The sequence below is a fragment of the Hipposideros armiger genome, unplaced genomic scaffold (assembly GCF_001890085.2).
Source record: "Hipposideros armiger isolate ML-2016 unplaced genomic scaffold, ASM189008v1 scaffold_90, whole genome shotgun sequence".
Lineage (NCBI taxonomy): Eukaryota > Metazoa > Chordata > Mammalia > Chiroptera > Hipposideridae > Hipposideros > Hipposideros armiger.
The window spans coordinates 244,464-267,349 of NW_017731440.1; the positions used below are offsets into that span (position 1 = coordinate 244,464).

Below are 22,886 nucleotides of genomic sequence, written 5' to 3' on the forward strand. Positions count from 1 at the left end.
AACTCCAATTAGAACTCTAGCTCAAAAATCTAATATGTTTATAAATATTAAATTTACACTAATAAAAACTGTATATGCAATATATATAAATATATATGTATCTTTTAATGAGGGGTTAAAAAAAAAAGACTACCTCTGCCAAATGTTGTATTTGGAACATCAAGTGCATAAGGATCTTTTTCTAAAAGTTCAAATTTAAACTCTGTTTCAGTTAATCTGTGAATAAAGAACAAACATCTCTAAGTTACTTGTCCAGAAGAAGCACCCACATTTCAAGAAAAATGACACTATCAAGTACAAGCTACTCTTCACTTTCTCAATATCTGCATAGAAGAAACACACCCTTTAAAATTATTCTGACCAAAATACCTTTCTATATCCCCCACTACTTACTTTAGGGTAACAAGTGTCTTTTTGCCTAGTGAGAGCGATATTTTGTTGAGGTTTGGAATTGTTTTTTCTTCAAAATCAGACTACAAAGAGTACATCACACAATCCAAATTTTAAAAATAGAAGGGTCCTCCAAGGTCAACGAGTACAAGTCTATCATTTTTTAACTACAGAAACTGAGGCTAGGAGTTTAAATGATTTATTCAAAATGATAAGTGCCAGGATTAAAACAAGACTCCTGGCTCTAAGTCATGTATGTTTTCCATTGTAATGTTACCCATATGATTCCAGCCATAACATAAAATTGGAATCCAATTAAACTCATGCTACAATTTTACTCCTAAACTTTTTATCGTAGAAATGTGATATTTTAAAAGAATCTTATTTCTAGTTCTTGACCATTAGATCTGAAATGAAACATTTAATCATTTGGTTTTAATTTTGAAGTAGAAAAGGCAAGCAAGAAGACTAAAACTAATATTGGATAATGTTAATTGTACATTCTGGCAAAAAATTATAACACCCTGGGATGACTGCTACATCCTCACAGAAAAGCACTTACTCTTCCCTTCACTTGTACATTGTACACTTTTATTTTCCCTTTCATGTTATTATCGTAAAGTAATGCTACCCAATACATTAAAATCAGGGGATAAGAGAAATAATAAACATTTATTCTATCCATTTATCCATTTAAAGATGCTGATACTCTGAGAATTACTACGTCAGAGATTCATCCTTTCTCTTTCCATCCCATGAAATCTCCCTCTACCTACGCTGTTTTGTTTTTCTTAAATTTTGTTACACCATTTACAAAAGATTCAGTGAACAGTTTCCTTCTGTTAGAGTGACCCCTCTAAGACAAGTGTTTCAAACAAAAAATTCTAATAACTCTTAGTAAAACTAATAGATATTTTACCACTAGATACGTTGCATTTACTGCAAGTTTTCTTGTTTATCCTTATAAAAGTATTATTTATCCTTATAATAAAATAACAACTAAGAATAAAAGTAATAACTAGCTTTTAAAGTGTTCCCACTAAGATACTTACTTTTGTCTGTTGTGAGCATTTTCTTTCTTTAAATCATTGAGGCTTCTTTCAGCAGTCCGAGCTGCCATCTTAAAGAAAATAGTATTTTTTAAAAATATTTTTTAAACAAACTTAAAATGAAAGATACATGTATATGAATACTGCATGATGACATACAAATATCACAGTCATTTAAGTAAGTATCCATTTCTGTACTCGCAATGGAAAACAATTTTAATTTAGGGAATAATTTTAAAGGAGTATGAGTTTCCTGTAATCAGAAGACATCAGCCTAAGGCTGGAGTTCAGTCATGTACTTGCCAATAAATGCTGTTATCTTGATGTGAAGTCAAGGGTTAGCATTATTTGGTGCTGTAAATATCCAAATAGCATGACAAGAGCAACGTCAAAGAACCTAAGCCTAGGGTAACGGGAACGGAGACTCAGGATAATTACGCATGGCAGCACTGGCTATAGAACAAGGTAACCAGCTCTGGAAAAAAGTCACTGAAATTCTGTGAAACCATAAAGGTCTATAGTAGTTTCACGGCATGCCAGTAGAGGCCATTTTTTAAATGGCTGAATATAATCAGAGCATGCTGCATGTCTACTAAGTACACAGCACTGTACACATAATATTCCTATAGTCTTTTACATTTGTTGAGAGACACTTTTATTTAGTAAAATAAAAGGTTACAAATCAGAGTTTGTGTTATAGAAGACAAAGTTTACACTTATAATAAATACCAAGAACATGCAATATTCCCAAATAGTTTTGGTCAAAGGTTAAACCTGTATGGACTCCTGCATGTCTCCCATTCTGTGGATTCCCCAGATTAGAAGGAGCAGTGTGTGGAACATCAGACCTGCTGAACTAATGCAATTCTAGGGCAAATGTACCTATTATACAAAGATAAGTAAATTAACTCAGTCTATAACCCTAACTTTTTACAAATGAAAGAACTATGCTATCACTGTGTTCACTTAAAGTTGTGAACTACGTGAGAACTGACTTTAACTGGCAAAGGATAAATTACGTAGTCACAAAAAAATAGAGCTTAACCATATTTTAGCACTCATTATTAAAAGGATTACACGTGTAAATATTTTTCTAGTATGTAATCATGTAATCAATTTTGTACTAACAAAAAAAATATTACACCACAATAATTTTAGTTAATAAAATACCAATTCATTTAACTTTTAACAACATAGAACCAAAATTACTTCTAAATGTTTTCTACACAGTATAACATATTTACCCTTAAGATAAAGCACAAAAAAATGCATAATAAATAAGTCAAAAGTAAGTTCTACTATGATTACAAGACAATATGTATTAAAGATATACCTACAACAAAAAAATATAAAAATAAACTGATGGCAAATAACTATAGACTTTTGAAAAGCTTACACCCAAAGGTTAGGTAAAACTGTAATTTCAGTGAATGACCACAATGTATTCTAAAATACTGTATTCAGATATTGAATACTTACAATATGCAAAAAAGCATTCCATTAGGTATAGGTGCTAAGGGAAAAGAAACAGTCCCTATCTTAAGAAGCTTACGCTGTAGTAAGGACAAATATAAATGTGCACAGTACTTGCCACAGCACATAAAAACAAAGTACTCTCTGAGTTCAAAAGGAAATATTAAATCTAACAGGAAGGACAAAGAAATGCTCAGTAGATAAAATAACAACTGAAACTGTAAAATTATTTATAAGAGTAAAAAAGTGGAAACAAACTAAAGGTTTATCAAATGGAAAAGGTTTATATCAATTATGGAATATTCACAGAAAAATATCTGACATATTAAGTAAACAAAAAAACATTTATAATATGATTCCGTTTTTTAAATATTAATGTGCTTTTATGTCTAAATGTATTCAAAAAAGTGTGGAATAGATGAAAATAATACTGCTGATTATGTCTTTGTACCTTTCTATATGGTCTGAATATTTGTTTAATGAGTATACATTACTTTTATAATATCTGAAAAATATCTTCATTTTGAGACATAAAGGGCATGTTTTCTGCATATTTTAAAGTCAATGTCATTATTTACTAAGAAATTCAATGTAAAGTAACAGAAAAAACACAAGACTTAGAATCCAAAAGTCTTCTTCCACTCTTCACTCTCTAATTATGTGACCTTGGGCTGTTTCTTCATTTGTAAAACTTGAATTATAATACCTATTTACAGAGTTAATGTGTGGACTGAATGAGAAATATATGTAAAATGCCTTCAAGTACAGTTCCTAGAAGATGAGAGATATTAATAAATGTCAATTCCTATCCATCTTTAAAAAATAATCAACATATGAGTATTTATATTTAGAAAGTGATGAGGAGTGGTGAAGAAGACTAAATTCATATCCAAGCCCAGCTTAATTCGATAACAAATATTCACATAAACTCTCAATACAGAATGTACAAAATCTTAGAATTTGGAAAGGACCTTGATATTCGACATATCTACTTTCTCACCCTAAGCTAGAATCTCCAAAAAACATCCATGCCTAAGAAATATCTTCCAAGCTTCAGTATAACAACGATAGTAACAGTTAACATTTACCGAGTGCTTACTATGTGTCAGGCACCTAACTAACTACCCTACAATAATTATCTTATTGAATCATTACAATAACTATGAAATAGGTCCTAATGATGTCCCTATTTTATAGGTTAGGAAACTGGCAATAGGTGAGGGAGCCAGGATACCAACCATGACAGGCCGACTCCAGGCCACATGTATAAACCCTGTGCAAACTGTCTGCCCTTACAGACACCTGGGATAAGTCCTCCAAAGTGTGGCTTATTACAGCAGTTCTATACATTAGAGGGATCACTTTTATAATCAGTCAAAATCTGCACCCTTATGATTTCATCACACAGCTCCTCTGGAGTACTGACATGCCATTTCTCATGATGGTCTTTTTCTTAATGTTTATCAAGTAATTCAACACTGATATCATACCGGAATTTTTAGATTTTTTTTTTAGAACTTGCAGAATTTGAAAGGACTTTAGGTATCACTTAGCTCAATGCCACTATTTTACAGATGAGTCAACAGGCCCGAGAATTTTAAGTAATTTGTCCCCAGTAATTAGTGGCAATCCATTGCACTGAAACAATAAATCCATGAACATTACATCACCTCCCCTACAGAGAATATAAACTCCTTGCAAAGATGCAATGTGCCAAAAGCAGAGAAGAAAAAATAAAGATTTTTATGAATAACTGCAAAAGTATTTAGTTCATAACGAACATAGTAAAAGAAAATGATTTTTCTTCAACATTACCTTTATTTTCAGTGTAAAAGTACCTTTTACACTGCTCTTTTAAATCAGGAAAAAGAACAATTTTATAAAAGAGCCTCAGAGAATTTAATCCTTACCCAATTATCATGTGCTTTTTTCTCATGGGACATAATCTGAAAGAGAAAATTATAATACTGATGACTACTTTTCTTACATAAAAACATTCACATACGACTATGATTTAGTACACAACTAATAAACTCAAAAATAACTCAAGCATCTATGAAAAGTTAGTAACATTTTAAAGCAAATTTTCATATACACATGATTTACTCTTATACTTTTAAAGAAAAACTGAATGTAGAGACAACTAAAATTTTTGTCTAGTAAATTTCTATTGTATGCAATAATCAGCTACAATGAGTTGCCAACTAAGGGACAACTTCAATAGCCTGACTGAATATGAGACCCCTATGCTGATAGGTTATTTATTTATGCGTCCACATTCCAAAGCAGCAGAAGACATGGCAACTTGAAACAAGATCTCTTTTCCAGAATCTCTGACTCCCTAGAAATGTTCCTTAGCCACATGCAAAACCCCAGAGGTATATAACTAGTCAAGTAAACTATACTTCTGCATCAAAATAGAGATATCAATTCAAACAAATCAGAATTGTTTGAAATTACACACACACACACACACACACACACACACACACATACCTGCCCTTGATAAGACTGGATGGTTCTCTCCAATTCTTCCTCAAGATCTTTGGCTCGCTTTCTACAGGGAAGAAATAATTATTCTACTATTAACATATACTAAGAAATGACAAAACACACTGTCTCTACTGAAAATACTAATTAAAGCACCCAAAATGCTTTGTTTCATGTTAAAAAATACATCCAGAACGCCACATGTCAACCACCTTTAAGACATTTTAAAGCACATTTTTTCTTGATACAATTTTAACATTAATTAAGCTTTAAAAGTAATATTACTTGGGTTTACCTTAACCAAAGGTCTTGCAAAGATTTATATGGTACATTGGTTCATTTTTATTTTCAAGAAGTATGACCCTGGGAGATTTATTCAGATGTCTGTAATCTTAATAAAATTCTAGGAAATTAATCGGTGTGAAATAAAATGGTACTTGTTACTTTCGTTAAGACTAACAAGATAAGGCTGGCAGAGTGGCGCAATCGGTTAAGAGCTGGCTTAAGAGCACGAGCTCTGAGCAACAGGGCCACCAGTTTGATTCCCACATTGGCCAGTGACGCTGCACCCGAGCTGAGCTGTCACTGAACTGCCAACAGATGGCAGGATAGCTCGGCTGGTGTAACAACAAGATTACCTGTTCGATGGTGGGCTATGCCCACCTGCAACTAAGACTGAACTCAGCACCTTGAGCTGAGCTGCCCCCGAGACGGCTCAGTGGATACAGCGTGTGCACTTAATAACAAGGCTGCTGGTTCGAATCCTGCATGGGATGGTGGCTATGCACACCCGCAACTAAGATTGAACACCGCACCCTGAGCTTAGAGGCCACGAGCTGCCGACAGGCAGCCATATGGCAACTGGCGCCCTCCACAACGAAGACTGAGAACAATGACTTGGCTGGTCCCCTTCCCCAATTCCCCAATAAAATCTTTAAAAAAATGACTAACAAGATAATTCCTTCTTCTGGATAAAACTCAAGCTACTCTTCCTAAAGTAAAATGAAGTATCACAACTATTTGGTATGCTACTGATAGACTGATAGTCTTATAAACACTTCAGAACTTTAACTGTGGCTCACTCTTCTTATTGGGGGGCATATTTCTTGAGTTCATTAATATTGTATACATTCTTTCCCATTTGAACCAAAGAGGAAAGACTCTGAAATTAATAGCAACTCATAATTTTCTTGAGATTAACAGAAAGTAGGATTGCTCATGTTCAAATATAACTAATGTGAAAGATTTAAAATCTCACACACTGAAGAAAAACATTTTTCTTTTTATATTTTCTGTATAACTCCATAATAGAGACATCTAAATGAAAGTGATAACACAAAAATTCGTTGTTGGGTTTTTTTGACAGCTGTATTATTTTTTTCTGGTACTGGGCTTTTGGATACCATCCCAACCTCAAAAAGAAAGGGGTAAAATATATTTAATACCTATAGGTCTCCAGCTCTTCAGCTGCATGGCTGATCTTTTCATCTGCTTTGGAAAGTTTCTCCTCTTTCTCTAACCGGTAATTTTCTTCTACTGTTAATTTCCTTAAAACAAAAAATGTTTTAGTTCTTTTACTATATGTCATAAAATAATCAATTACATATCTTCAATTATGTCACAACTGGTGCTTCCCAGAAAGCAATTTGCATAATACCTAAAAAAATCACACACAAGGAAAAAGTGCAAAAAAATTGCATTCCTGGCATGCAATTTACTATTACAAACTCAAATTAGAAAGCATCTTGTCAAATAACAGTACTACTAATATAAAAGTTTCAAAAGTTTTCTATAAGAATTTATCATAAAAATAAGATTACCAAAGGTAAATATTAATAAAAAGTATTATGAATATATATTATTTATCAAGACATCATATATAGAAGCATTACATTTATTAGATAAGAAGCCACCAACTAATGAACTGTTTTTAAATAATTTTTAAGTTGGTTGTTAAGTTGTTAAAATAGTGATTAGTCTTCCAGGCCACTTCACCAAAAAAAAAAAAAAAAAAAAAAAAAAAAAAACCTTACAATGAACCCAAAGTTAGTAGTACTCCTACTTACTACTTTTAGTTCTTTTAATAATAATAGCCAACTTACTGTGCCATTAATACGTGCCAGGAACTGTTCTTAGACATTTACATGTATTATCTTATTTAATTACCACAACAACTCTACAGAAAGCGTACTACTTAAAAAAAAAAAAAAAAAGAAGCACAGAGAAACTAAATAACAAGACCAACAAAGAGCTAGCAAGTAGTGACTCCATTACACTGTATCACCCATGTTATTTCAGATGGTATCATTAATAACACCGGTCCCTCAAAAAATACTTATTAAACACCACAAAAAAACACATTTGGAGTCCTAACTATGGATGTCTCCCCTTCTTCATGAGCTTTGGAGAGGAACAACTGTTGGGGATAAACAACTGAAGAAATTCTACAGGGCAGCAATAAATGTTTTATATTGTACACGCTACAGTACCTGTTGCTTAGAAAGTACTTCCTAGGGTCAATTGTTTCATAGGTGTTATAAGAAAATAAAAGCCATCGCCTTAGGAAAAGCATACAAGGTTAATGGGCTTGGAGATGGACAAGAAGTGTTTTTACAGACTGTGCAGATTAAAAATGGCCAGAGGGCCGGCCGAGTGGCGCGATGGTTAAGAACTCGCTTGGGATGCCAGAGGGCCCCGGTTCGGATCCCACATATGAGGGCCAGTGACACTGCCCTCTACAGCTGAGATGCTGAACAACAGCTCAACCTGGAGCTGGGCTGCCCTGAGTCGCTGGCGACAGCGTGGGCTGCAGTCCCTGTGGCAGTGGATTGCCATGGGCTACCATGTGTGGCCAGCAGCCAGCGTGAGCGGCCAGCAGCCGCAGTGAGCGGCCGTCCAGAAGCCGGCGACTGATCTGCCTCGCCAGAGAAGAGCGCAATGATGGTGCCAACTTGGGCCAGTGAAGCAACATCCTCCACAACTAGACTGAAGAACAAAAGGACAGCAACTTGTCTGTTCCCCTTCCCCCAATTCCCCAGCACTGTTCCCATCCCCCCAATTCCCCAATAAAAATCTTAAAAAAAAAATGGCCAGAAATTGTTTGACACAGAAAAATTCTTTTACCCTTCAAAGGTAAAGTCTATGAACCACACCCCCCACCTCTGAATTTGGGTGGGATTAACTAATGATGAAAACTACACTGTGAAAGGAAACCCAATGATATAACTAAAAACAACCACATCTTACTTCACATATTTAAAGCAACATATCAAGCTTCCATACTATTTCACTTCTCTCCAATATTAAATGTAGAAAAGTGCTAGTAATGTAATATATCACTAGTAAAAAAACATTAATCTAAATCACACTGTCTGCAGGAAAGAATTTTAACATTTGGGCCAGCCAAGTGGCTCAGTTGGTTAAGAGCGCGAGCTCTGAGCAACAGCGTTGCCGGTTCGACCCCCACATGGGCCAGTGAGCTGCGTACAAACTAAGCTGCCGCTGAGCTGCCAACAGATGGCAGGATGGCTCAGCTGGTGACAGCACGTGTTCCTAACAACAAGGTTGCCGGCTGGACTCCCGCATGGGATGGTGGGCTATGCCCACATGTAACTAAAATTAAACATGGCACCTTGAGCTGAGCGGCTGAGAGCTGCGGCCGGGCAGCCGGATGGCAACTGCACTTGGAGCTGAGCTAGCTGCATCCTCCACAACTAAGATTGAAGGACAGCAACTTGGCTGTTTCCCTTCTCCCCAACTCCCCAATAAAATCTTTAAAAAAAAAAAGAATTTTAACATTTTACTACTACTGTCAACTCTCTATATTCTACTCTGAAGAACTAGTGGCATAATTTACTGAATTTGAACAGTAAATATTTTAATTTAAATATGAGAATGGAATATACAATATTTTTGGAATTCAAAGCATTTCAAATAAATGAATGAAATCACAATGTAAACAATACACATACAGCTAGGATTCTACTCAGCTTCCCACCCTTGCTTTAAGTATCTCCAGAAATTTTTCTTTAAAATTTTAAACACTACTTATTAAAATTTTATAATCAATCACATTTTTTGTCCAAAAGATACACCAAAAATTATTTCTTTCACTTCAAATAAGTCTCTTTTATGTCCAAATTTTTCACACACTATCTTTCATCCTAACCTAAAAGAAAGAAGGGCTCATTCATAGGTTTACTGATACAAACCATGAGGCTACTCTGTAGTTCTATCATTTAGTCAAGTTCGTGTCTCTTTTATACCCTAAGCAGTCATTAAGTGGCCCAGAAGTCCATCATGAATAGCAAGTGTTTAAATTTTTAATAGAATCCAAAGCATGATTGAAGTATGCAGTTTGGCAAAGAGCTTAAATCACTCAGGCCCCTGATGTCAATGGAACGTTCGTATTCTCTACCAGTTTCCAGATTCATGCAACAGAGTCTCATTATTCCCGCTAGTTATAGTCTGTAAAAGTCACCACAAATCCTAAATTAGCAAATGCTTTTAAAAGAAGTACAAAATTAGGTTCCTGTGAGCTCTGGTCACAGTATTTCCCTCCAATGATCACTACATAACCGTCTTACATATTTCTGTTTAAAGACACCTATTGAATGCATGTTGTTGATTCATTAACAGTGAATTCCCGGTCTGTAACCACATAACTAATGGCTGAACAAAGGTTACCTGACACATGTATTTGCTCTGTGAGGCACTGGGGTAGTCCTGCTCACCACTTCCGGTTCCTTTAATAATAATAATAGCTAACTTTTTGGGCCACAGCCTTCTTACATTTAGGAACACTGGACAGCACTTCAGCACACGTGGGTGAATTTTAAACAGCTAAATCACACACAAAAAAAAAGCTTAAAAATGAGACACTAAATATACTACAAAAAGGACATTTGTTTAGAGGATGACAGCAGACTCTTAAGAAAGAAGAGCATCACCTTGTTTGACCTCAACTGGGAACGTGCACATCGGGCAATTCAGATTTTTCGCCATTCACCATTCTGTGCATGTCTATAAATGACCACTAAAGCTCCACGAATACTGGTTTTGGGGGTACAAATAAATTTCCACAAGTCTGCAAATTTGCAAATACAGAATCCACAAATAATGAGGATCAACTGTAATATCTTACATTAAGTTTGCAAAGGGGCTTGAAAGTCTGTTACATTTTATTTCTTTTTATGATTAAAAATATGTGCTATAGTGGTATTTGAATATCTGGAGTCTCCAAGTAGGTATTTCAGGGGTCTCCTGTGCACCTACGCAATCAGGCATCAGCATACACATGCACACAGTCTCTCACTCCAAAATATAAAGGAACTAAACATATTTATTTGTACATTCAACAAATATTTACTGAACAACTACCATGCATGAGGCATACTTTTAAGCAAAAGAGAATAATTCTCTCATGGAGTTTACATTTAATGTGAAAAAGATATAAATACATACATACATACATACAATCAGTCATCAGAGGGGAATAAGGGCTACAAAGAAAAATAAAGCACGATAAGAGGACAGGGAGTGGTAGGTGTTATTTTAGTTAGGCTAGCCAGGGAAGGATTCTTTGAGGCAACATTTGAATCTAGACCTAAATTAAATGAAGTATTAAGCCTTATACAGGGGAACACAATTCCAGGCAGAAGGAGCAAATACAAAAGGCCCTGGGATACAGATGTGCTTGGCATGCTAAAGGTCATCAGGGAGGCCAGTGTGGCTGTAATGTAGCAAGGAAAAAAGAAATAAATAAGCTGAGATTAAAGAGGTAGCCAGAGGCCAGATCTTGTAGGGTCTTGCAGGCCATGACAAAAGCTTTGGTTTAAATTCTGAGTGCGATATGAAGGTACTTGGAGGTTCCAAACAACAGACGGACAATACTCATTATTTATGTTTTAGAAGGGCCACGCTGCTGAAAACACAGAGCAGGAAGTTAAGAGTAGAGAGAGACTCCACTCATGATGCTACCGCAAAAAACCAGGTCCTAACTTATGATGGCTTGGATCTGAGAAGTAGTATAGGAGGTGGTGATAAGTAGTCAGATTCAAGATACAGGAAAGCTGACAGAATTTGAAGATATAAAAGAGAAAAGTCATGAACAGCTGCCCTGAGCAACTGAGCAAATAGCACTGCCATTTACTGAGACAAGAAATGGTTCGGCAGGAGCAATTTACACAGGGGAAAGGAATCTGTTTTATATATATATATCAGAGATAAAACTAATGGGTAGCATTTAATTAGTAGGATGTCCATTCAGATTCCCTGGTCTAGGGCCAGCCGAGTGGCTCAGTTGGTTAAGAGCTTGCTTAAGAGTTTGAGCTCTGAGCAACAGCAGTTCGATACCTGGCCCGAGCTGAGCAGCCGATGAGCTGCCAACAGGTGGCAGGATGGCTCAGCTTAAAAAAAAAAAAAAATGACAGCAGATTCCCTGACCTAGCTTACAGTATTAGGAAGATTAGTTAGCAATAATTTGCTGACTATAAGAAGTTAAAGAGGACCGGCTGAGTGGCACACTGGTTAAGAGTTGGCTTGGGATGACAGCTCTGAGCAGCAGGGCCCCAGTTTGGATCCCCCATGAGGGCCAGTGATGCTGCGCCCTCTACAGCTAAGATGGTGAACAACAGCTCTACCTGGACCTGGGCTGCCGTGAGTCGCCAGCGATGGCGTAGGCTGCAGCCCCTGCTGCACTGGGCTGCCATGAGCTACCGTGAGTGGCTGATAGCCAGCGTGAGCAGCTGGCAGCCAGCGTGAGCTGCCATTAGCTGCAGTGAGCGGCCCTCTAATGGCCTGCGAATAACTGCCTCACCCGGGAAGAGCGCAATGATATTACCAACATGAGCCAGTGAAGCAACATCCTCCACAACTAGACTGAAGAACAAAAGGACAGCAACTTGTCTGTTCCCCTTCCCTGTTTCCCCAACCCTGTTGCCCTCCCCCAATTCTCCAATAAAATCTTTAAAAAAATTAAAAAAAAGTTAAAGAGGATTTTGTGAACTACCTTGCAAAGTCCAATACCATTTACATTTTCTTCCTTGAAGAAAAAGTGTTTCAAGATCAAATAACTTTCTTAAAATAAGCACTGGTGAAATATCATCCAATCATAAACAGAACTTTGGATAATCACATAAACTGAATATGCAACATTTTTAAGCTATTTTACTTGCCATTCATTCAGTAGCCTTATCAACATAATTTTTATTACCTGTGAAGTGTCATTTCATTTTCTTGATACAGTTCAGTCATTACTTTAAGTTTCTGCTGAAGCTTTTGATTCTCACTTTCAAACTGTTCATTTTCTGACTGCAGAGATGTTTGTTCAGTCTGGAGATTTTTAATACACTCTAGAGAAATTTATTAAAAGTAAATATACTACATATTTAACATACTACACATATATATTAAAGGGGAAAACTATACTGTAAAAAGATCTGTCAAATATAGTAATATCATTACTGAAAGTCAATTTTACAATTAACAAAGACCTTGAAACATTTTAATTTGCTACTTTTTAATATCTCAAATCATACCACACATACAACACTGAAATTCAAAGATAAGTATGGTTTTACTTTTTTTTAAATAATTTCATTATTTTATTGGGTCATCGGGAAAGTCATGACATATTTTTCTATGTTTTTCAATGCAAAAATGCATCATGCCTATCCTGACGACCCAACAATTTCATATAAATATGGAGGAAACCGATAAGGCTTTATTAACAACGACAAAAAATTCGGGATTAATTTTTCCCAAATAAGAAAAAAAAGTAAAAAAACAAAAAACAAACAAACAAAAAATGATCAAACTGATCTTCCCATAATTGATTTAATTCATGGTGCCATTCTCTATAAGATATATTTATATAGGAAAACTTTAAAAGTATGTACATTACTTACCTGTAAGTTCTTCCTTTGTTTTATCTATTTCAGATAATTGAGTATAAATTTGGTTTCTTTCTCCTTCTAGGGTTTTTAAAGAAGCATTTAACTTCAAAGAATAGAAGAAAGTAAAAAACAACATTAATCAGTTATACAAAAACAAAAACTCCCAATATGCCATCCCAACCTTTCAAAGCTCTTTTATAACTTTGATGAAATTATTGCCTAGAATGTACAAGCTAACAATGCAGCGTCCATCTTAGAAAGTTACCAAAGTCCTCAATAGTTGTAAATTTCAGAACAGGGATAAAGAAGATAAGTGACAGATGCTTAAACATTGGCTATTTTCATTTTGTTTACTTTCAACATGTAAGTTTTGATTAAAGTGATCTTCAAACTACATTACCAATACTTCTCACAGATCAGTAAAGATCAGGATGCCATTACTGAAGTGGAAAAGAGGAGGGATAAACCAGAAGAAAAGGAACCTAGTATTTAACTCACAAAATAGAATATGGGGAAACAGAAAGGGGAAAATACTGAGACCAGAGAAAGAAAAATGCTCAAAGAGAGAAGTATGAGAGAAAGTAGAGCAAACATTTTTAATGTATTCCTTATCCAAAAGATATGAATTCAGGCCTTGAAAATTTGTTATGATAAATTCTAAAAATTAACAATATGAATTTCTAATTATAAAAAAAAATTAACAAAGATAATTCTGATTACTTCTGAAAATTCTGATCTCTTATATTGTAACTATAAAACTGCCTTTTAAAATAGTTACTAAAGACACGGGTTTAATCCATGTCCTACTTCTATTTTTATATTTATATAGTAATGCAAACCTTAGCAGCATGAATCAGTTTCTTCAAAGCTCCTTGTGGTTGATTATCTGTAGTAAAAAACAAAAACATAACAATAAATCGGTGGAAAAAAATGCAATGCCACAACAGACATCCAAATGATTTTATTAGTTCTCTCAGCTAGAGCCTTATAATCCCCTTCTTGCTATAGCAATGAATTTGATATAAGGCAGAACGGCCTTGAATCTGCTCCCAAGAAGTTAAACAATAAAAACACTAGAAGTACAAGAGTTATCATTTAACAAGGATCTTCACCAGTCCAAGAACAGAGTTATAACAAGGATTTGGTATTCACCTAATTACAGTCCACAGTCTATTCTTGGAATCCTTCACCATACAAAATACGAGTGGAATTATACTCCAAATTAAAATAACATTAAACAAGCATGAGTTTTCTCACTAGAAAATTATTTCTTCCAAAATAAAGCAGATCTTAAAGTAAAAACAGAACTGTAAGTATTTACTTTGGAAATGTAGTTTTCCAACAATGTATTAATGCTATCATCAAAGAAAACTTTATAAAAATCATATCTTCTCCTCCTTAATAAATCTGTTAATTATGCAGGGGTGGAGGCAGAGAAAAGAGCAAGTACACAAAAGTCAAAAGGACTACCATTAGGGAAAACTAGGTGAAAGATATGTAAGATCTCTCCGCACTCTTTTTACAACTTCTTCTAAGTCTATAATTATGTCAAAATAAAATAAAAAATTTTAAGTCAAAAGAATTGATTTGAGAATACAGTGAGTAGCTATGGTGAACCTAACATTTTCCTCAGGTTCCAGGTTGCAACCAACAACAGCAATAACAATTTGGGGTGGCCAAAGTTAAAGCACCGTAACCATCTGAACCATCTAACTAAAAAAAAAAAAAAAAAAGTATCCTGAGGTATTAATTTATATGACACTCTTTTTTTTTTTTTTTTAAACTACTCACCCATCCATTTGATAGCTTACAGTACAGGTAAAAGGAGGCATTATAATGATTATGATGCAATGTTAAAATTGCTATATGAAGATATGTACAATACATGAAAAGAACAGAGGAAGGAGGCTGCAAGTCTGTCTGAGGAGATGGTGAAAGATTTACTGAAAAGGCCGTATTCCAGCTGAAGCTTAACTATAAGGGATGGTGAGAAAGGGACAGAGAATTAAAGAAAGATGGACAAGATGGGCCAAAACACAATATATAAAGAACAGGGTGAACATGGGGAACTAAAGGGAAATACAAGAACTAGTCATCATTTTTAACAAGAGGACAAGTCATTTAATGCCTAAGTGCGCACCATTTTCTGAATCACTCTTCATTTCCAATTCCAAATTATCATCCGTTAGGTCTTCTCCAAGCACAGCAGCCCAATCTTTCATCTTTAGCAAGCGTTCAGTCAGGGACTTGACATTTAGCAAAGGGAGAAAAAAAAGAGAGGGTAATGCCTTCTGCTAACGATTTACAACTTCTGACAGTATAGTTATAGTTAAAAATCAATGCACATAAATAACAGTAAATGAACTCTTATTCTCTACCTGGTATTATGATATGTAAATACTCTGAAAAATTTATCATGTATTGACTATTCAATTCTGCAAGTTAAAAACCAAAACCGGTGATTCCTCAATCAAATACAATTCTTGATAATGGCCCACGTATGCTATAAAGTAACCAAACAGTTTCTTATATGATATTTCTCACATGCCACAAATAAACGTGGCCACTCACAAGAGAATAAATTTTATGTGAAGTTAAACAAATCTGCAAGTGAGGTACATGATATATGAAAAAATCAGATTTCATGGGCGGCTGGTTAATTCAGTTAGGTTAGAGCGCAGTGCTCCTAACACCAAGGTTGCCGGTTCGATTTCCACACCAAGGTTGCCGGTTCAATTCCCACATGGACCAAGGAGCTGTGCTTTCCAAAACTAGATTGAAGACAACTACGTGACTTGGAGCTGATGGGTCCTGGAAAAAACACCCTCCACAACTAGACTGAAACAACTACTCAACCTGGAGTTGGAGCAGCTGGTTAGCTCAGTTGGTTACAGCACAGTCTCATAACACTAAGGTTGCCAGTTCCCCGATTAAAAAAAAAAATCAGATTCCACAGATATGATTTATTCAAGTAAACAACTAGCTGGGAAGTTCAGCTGACATAAGAAAAAATAAATTATAAAAGAGAATCTAAATTGGAGCATTAGAGGTTGTCCAACAACAATTTTTGAATTTTCTTGAATAAAGGATTTTCTAGCACTGCAGATAATAAAATGACTGTGCCATGTATGTTTGTGGAGGGACCCACCTACAAACCCATTCTGCTCTATAATTTTCACCCTTCAGTCAGCTCCCTCCTGAGAGTTCCAAGCACAAATAACGGCCTATCGCTTTGAGTAGAGCTTGAGATTAGCAACTTATTCTTGTCCTGTTTAGGAAGAGTCCCAAGTCCTTTAGTAAAGTAAATACAGGGGGAAAAAAATAAATAATATGCCAAACTATCAATACAATTCCTAAAGATGAAGTCTTGAAAACATTCTTAGTAGCAACATAAACAGCATAAATGCATAGCTTCCAAGATGGTAACATCCACTTCACTGTGGAGATTACAGAATGTTAGTTTTACGTCTTATTACTTGATAGTGATACCTGAGTATTTTTTTGCAGCTTGAAAACATAAGATTTAAGAGAGTAGGCAGGAAAAAGGGCTAGGAGGGGGAGACAGGGAATAGGAAAAAGTCAACAAATCCTAACAGTAATATTAATTCTTTTATTCCTATTAAAGTTTCAATTAATTTATTTTTTTAAGTATTCATCTCTGTGAAAGTACATACACCAGCCAATCTCAGTATTAAAGATATTCAATCAATACATATAACTCCATCTGTCCAATTTCTAAAATTCTTTCCAACCTCTTATCAACAGAAACAGACGGCAGTCTAAAGACAAAGGTAAAACCCATTACTGTCTTTCCTTCTTCAATCAATACCTAGGCTAAGATACAGACAAGAAAAGGGACAAACGAAATGGTGATACATACACTACAAATCTGTAAGCCTTCAAGGCAAATTGAAAAATATGCCAAAAAAGTACATATCGTCAAATTTGGCCAAATAAATGATCAAAATAAAAGTTTCTGAAAACAAAAATTTTCAAATTTCAGAATTAGTATAAAATTCTAGCTGACTCAGTCACCAACAGGGCCATTTACCTTGATCTGATTTTCTTTGTCACATAGAACTTGTTTTGCACATACTGTGGAGTCTTCAAAAGTTATTTTCTGTTTATTAAGTTCACTAACTTTCTCTTTCCATTCTTCAGCTTCTTGTAAAAGCTAAAATTCAAACCCAACAAAAAAAGAAAAGCAGTTCATATTATCTTATCATCCATATTTATCTATGTATCATTAATAGATATTAAACAATACAATGTGTTGCTGAGAAGGAAGGGAAGAAGACAGGAAGGGATGGAATGAAGGAGGGAAGGAAGGCGGGCTCCCGTTTTCAAAGAACTTTCAAAAGAGTGGTAATGTAAAATAACACACTTAAACCTTCTTCTACTGACTAACATAATAAATCTATATCAAATAAAAGGTTTTCTGACACATATCTGTTAGATTCGGTCATTTCTTAACATTCCTTATATCCCATATAACATGCCCTTATATTATTATATTAAAATTTTATATTTTATATAAATATATATTTATATAAATTTTTTTATATATATATAAAAAATTTATATATATATAAAAATTACTTATATTAAAATTTATCCTACCAGGAGTGACACCGAAGAATACACAGGAGATTGCCCTGCTCTCGTGCTCTCCAGGAAAAGCCTATTCTTGCTCCTAGCAAGGGTCAGTCATGAGTATGCCCAGAAGATTTACAATTACATATTCACAAGTTGAAGAGTCCCCATACAGTACAAACCTGCTTCTGGCTTTCCTGAAGTTGGGAGTTTTCACTCAAAGCATCTTTTATAGCTACCTTAAGTCGTTCTTCATTCATTTGAAATATTTTGAAGGTTGTTTTGGCCTAAGTAAAATACAACATATTGAGTTTATAACAATGGGTTTAATAGCTCTTTTTTACACATACTCCTTATAACATGGAATTAAAGTAAAAAACATCCAATGTTAATAGGAGAGGCAGCACAATGTAGCAGAAAAAAGGCTGGCCTAGAATCAAGGTCTAGTCATGGCTTTAACACTACCTTGCCATGTGACCTTGGACTTTGATTTAACCTTTTGTAACCTTCTGTGTACTATGTAGCAAGTTTTGTTAACTTTTTTACTATCTATCTCTCTTAGCAAAATTTAAACTTTACAACTTTTCTGTGAATTTTGTCTACTAATGTTAAGTGCCAAGAACCTTTCCACAGTAACGAGCACGTAGCAATAGCTCAATAAATAGTCCAATAAAAAATGAACTTTCCTATGGTACCTTGTATAAAAAATATATATCTAAGACCCTTATATCGCAAATTCTAATTTATATCTTATACTTTAATCATAAAAGTAACAATAAAATTAAAATGATTGACAAAAGCAACAGACCTATTAACTAATTCAACTTACTTCAGCTACTTGTGCTTTGAGGGATTTTGATTCCTCTTCTAGGGACTGTATCTTTTTTGAAATATCCACCATCTGGAAAGACAGTATCAATCAGTAAACAAGTATTTACTAAACTCCTCAGTTTCCAAGATGCCACATATATTAGATATATCGTGAACCTAACACTTTTTCTCAAACACCTGAGGGCTCAAATTAATAAACCTTCTCAGCCATATGCTTAAAGGAATTTGATATGAAAGTTACATAATAGTAACCTATCTCATCTTTAATATTTCATAACATTTAAGTTTTAAAGGCTTCAGATAAGTCTATTAACATCATCTCTTTCTAATAATCTCACACACAAGAACTTCCTTAAGACACATTTTAAAATAGGATGACAAATAAAGGAAAGTTAAGGCTCTTAACATACCTTTTGAATCATAACATAAAATCCACTATGTATGCAATTATTCAACTTATTTATGTAAGTTACTTCCATAGTGCATATACAAGATTTCTACAAGAATATGCAAGAAACTTAACATGATAATGGTAACCTCTAGGGTATGAAAAGAGCTAGTGGATCTGGAAATTTTTACTCTCCATTTTACAGCTTTCTGTATTCTTTGATTTTTCAGAGCATATGTAATACTTTAACCAATATCATATTAATTTTTTAAAATTCAGTAACTGTCTTTTTCCTACAGTCTCCTCAAACACAAAGGTCTTACCACTTACCAATTCATCTTGCTCAGAATGTTTAGACTTCTCCTCTTGTAATTGTTTTTCTAGAAAGAGTATTTCATCCTCAAGTTCAGATTTGGACCAGTTCACCTTTTCATAGATTTCCTGAAAAATGAAGCCAACTTTTTGAGACAGACATAGGAATTTTTGGTTAGGGTAAATCAGGTGAGTATAATCAAACACATAGGCTGGAAATTAAATAAGTTTAGTTTATGTATTTGTTCATTTTTATAACATTGAAATAATAGCAATTCTAACAGGGGTCAGCAAACTTTTTCCATAAAGAGTCAGAGAGAGAGTAAATATTTTAGTTTTGCAGGCCATGCAGTCTCTGTCCCAACTACTTAATTATGCCTAGGTAATGAAAAAGCAAAGACAATATGTAAATGAACAAGAATGTTCTAATAAAATTTTATTTACAAAACAGGTGGCAAGCCCACAGTCTAGTTTGCCAACCTCTGCTCTAAAGCGTTATCAAGGGAAAAAGGAGAAATAAATCCAATTTAATATAATTAAAGGTAAAATAAACAAATTACAGAATCAATCAAGACGGCTTCATAATAATATGCCACACTGCATTAAGACATTTTCTGTGACCTTTTGAATTTAAAATGATTAGTTATTAGATTATTCCAATTGGATATTAAATATTATAAACATACCTTGGGTACCTGTGATCCTTCAACAAACTTGATAAAAAAAATAAACCAAAAATTCAAACAATTTAATGCAGGCCAAAATAAAAGCAGAACAAGTATATACTATATTGGTTAAAAACTTATTTATATGTATTTCTCCAAATTTGACTACTTGATTATATAAATTCTCTGACTTGAATCCAAATTACTATATTGTTTTGATTTTATCCACAGATTCAACCATCAAATTTTTAAATTGTATATTAGTGTATATTCAATTACATTTATTAATCTGGAAAATAAATACTACATGTTTAAAAATTAATAAAATTAGAGAAAAACTTCTAAAATGTTCATTTTAAAGTAAAAATTCAGGTAATCTTATTGCTAGATTATGTAAACTCAATGGCTTGAGAATAAATTGCTGTTTTATTTTATCCACAATACCACCAAGCTTGAGGAAATGTCTTTGCAGTCCAGTTTTTGCTAAATGCCTTTTAAAATTCTTTTTTCATCAAACTAATAAATAACTACTAGAACAACTTAAAAGAGGGGGTCAACAAAAAATACAATTATTTCAACAAGTTCTTGAGGATATTAATAAGTAACAAATGAAAGAAAAGATTAAATTTATTTCATTTGGAATTCAATTTATAACTTACTCTGCACTCTATTAAGAAATTCTGAATCATAATACATACTTTGATTATTAGACATCAGTGATTGAGAACTGCTAAGCTCGACTGACTGAACACGTATATCAAAAGTACAAAGTCCACTGTTTTCTACTTTAATATTAGTAAGCTTTTTATAACACTTCCATCTCAAAACAGTAAGACACTCCCATTATCCTAACCTGTCACAGCTTAGCTAAATGACAAATTATCATACTTTCCTTCCTTCCTGTTAGTCAAATCATACCTGCTCAGAAGAGCTAACTATGCAGATCCCCTCCAAACTATATTCAGCCACATGGTGGCAGCTGGAAATTGGTCACAGTCAGAGTATTTACACAAAAGAACTCAGCAAAATGCTGCAAATACAGGCTCCTGCCTTTCAAAGAGCCAGCTGTTAAATATTTACCAGCACACCACTGCTTATAAGTAAATCTTTGGTCTAATTCTAGTCAGCTCCTAATATACAGAGGATGAAGTAAAAGCAAGTCCTACCACAATATACATAATTTATGGTTGCCAACTATTGCTAAATTTATGAAAAAAATCCTGTTTTTCTTTCTGAAGGAAAGTGAATCAAAAAATAATAATAATAATGGTCACAAAAAATAATACATTTCCCAGGAATGAAGAATAAACAGCTCCTATATAGCCCAGATTCCAGTGAACTAAAAGTGCCTCACTCAAAACAAGTTAGCAACAAGAGCTCAAATATTTAAAATATTTTATGCTATTTACTATTTCCTATATTTAACTTTTTCTTTAAGTTTAACATTCAGAGATGCTCTATCACATTTCCTTTGAAACAGTTTGGAGAAGACACATAACTTTTTTTAAAGTTTATGTTCTTTATAAGAATCCTCCCCCAGCTTTTATTTTCTTTATAATTTTTTTTTTTTTTAAGATTTTTATTGGGAAATTGGGGGACGGGAACAGCGCCAGGGAATTGGGGGAAGTGGAACAGACAAGTTGCTGTCCTTTTTGTTTTTCAGTCTAGTTGTGGAGGACGTTGCTTCATTGGCCCAAGTTGGCACCATCACTGCGCTGTTCCTGGGCGAAGCAGATCAGTCACCGGCTTCTGGACGGCCACTCACAGTGGCTGCTGGCCACTTACGCTGGCTGATGGCTACACACGGTAGCCCATGGCAGCCCGCTGCAGCCTACGCCATCGCAGGCGACTCACGGCAGCCCAGCTCCAGGTTGAGCTGTTGTTCAGCATCTTAGCTGTAGAGGGCAGTGTCACTGGCCCTCATATGTGGGATCCGAACCGGGGCCCTCTGGCGTCCCAAGCCAGTTCTTAACCAACGCGCCAGTCGGCTGGCCCTCCCCCAGCTTTTATAATTATACTGTTTTTACCTCCAAACTTTGTGCTTCTGTTGACTCCTTCTCAAAGTTGGAATCCTTTAAAGATGACTCTAAGCCTTCATACTGAAAAAAAGCAACACTGTAAGTAAAATCTCTACAAATTTGATTCCAAATTTTATCTAGATAGGTGTCTTAAGACGCAGACAGAATCTACTTCCACAGGTATGTTAAATTTACATGGATTTACTTAACTTTAAGTTCTTCAAATATGAACACTAAAAAACAAACAAAGCCAGGGCAGTTAACACATCACAACCGAGTAGCTTGCTTGGGCAACAAGTAGAAGATTAAGAGAGCTGTCCTGCCGGCCGAGTGGCTCAGTTGGTTAAGAGCTCGCTCAAAAGTGTGAGCTCTGAGCAACAGGGTCGCCAGTTCGATTCACGGCCCAAGCTGACCTGCCAACAGGTGGCAGGATGGCTCAGCTAAAAAAAAATTAAAAAGAAAGAGAGAGAGAGCTGTCCGAAGTCCACCTATTCATTAAAAAGAAATTTACACTAAGTTGCCATCAGAAATTTTCACTTCTAATTCAAATCATACAACAACTAAGGCAAGTAAGGAATATAAAATGTTTAAAAGATAAAGAGAACCAAGGACAATGTAAAATAAGGACAATGAAACATACAATGCTATAAGATTTAGCAAAATGCACTTACTTCAATGCTTTAAAAAATAAATAAATAAATCACGGGGCCAGCCGAGTGGCTCAGTTGGTTAAGAGTGCGAGCTCTGAGCAACAGGGTCGCCAGTTTGATTACCACATGGGC

General features: G+C 34.8%; 1 protein-coding gene across 11 annotated transcripts in view; it reads right to left on the reverse strand.

Moving 5' to 3' along the window:
* Window positions 1–22,886, reverse strand: part of MIA2 (MIA SH3 domain ER export factor 2) — an 84,579-nt gene that overhangs the window by 23,596 nt on the left and 38,097 nt on the right. For 7 of the 11 annotated variants that reach the window (XM_019644737.1, XM_019644735.1, XM_019644745.1 and 4 more), the window contains 15 exons: window positions 22,114–22,185; window positions 20,108–20,134; window positions 19,440–19,550; window positions 18,720–18,791; window positions 18,073–18,177; window positions 17,349–17,471; window positions 15,438–15,543; window positions 14,137–14,183; window positions 13,310–13,400; window positions 12,616–12,754; window positions 6,848–6,949; window positions 5,409–5,469; window positions 4,823–4,858; window positions 1,443–1,510; window positions 134–216 (listed from right to left, as the gene is read on the reverse strand). In XM_019644737.1, the coding sequence (XP_019500282.1) occupies window positions 134–216; window positions 1,443–1,510; window positions 4,823–4,858; window positions 5,409–5,469; window positions 6,848–6,949; window positions 12,616–12,754; window positions 13,310–13,400; window positions 14,137–14,183; window positions 15,438–15,543; window positions 17,349–17,471; window positions 18,073–18,177; window positions 18,720–18,791; window positions 19,440–19,550; window positions 20,108–20,134; window positions 22,114–22,185 (1,243 nt within the window). The remainder of the gene's footprint in view (window positions 1–133; window positions 217–1,442; window positions 1,511–4,822; window positions 4,859–5,408; window positions 5,470–6,847; window positions 6,950–12,615; window positions 12,755–13,309; window positions 13,401–14,136; window positions 14,184–15,437; window positions 15,544–17,348; window positions 17,472–18,072; window positions 18,178–18,719; window positions 18,792–19,439; window positions 19,551–20,107; window positions 20,135–22,113; window positions 22,186–22,886) is intronic. The other 4 variants (XM_019644736.1, XM_019644741.1, XM_019644747.1 and 1 more) reach the window with 2 other exon arrangements.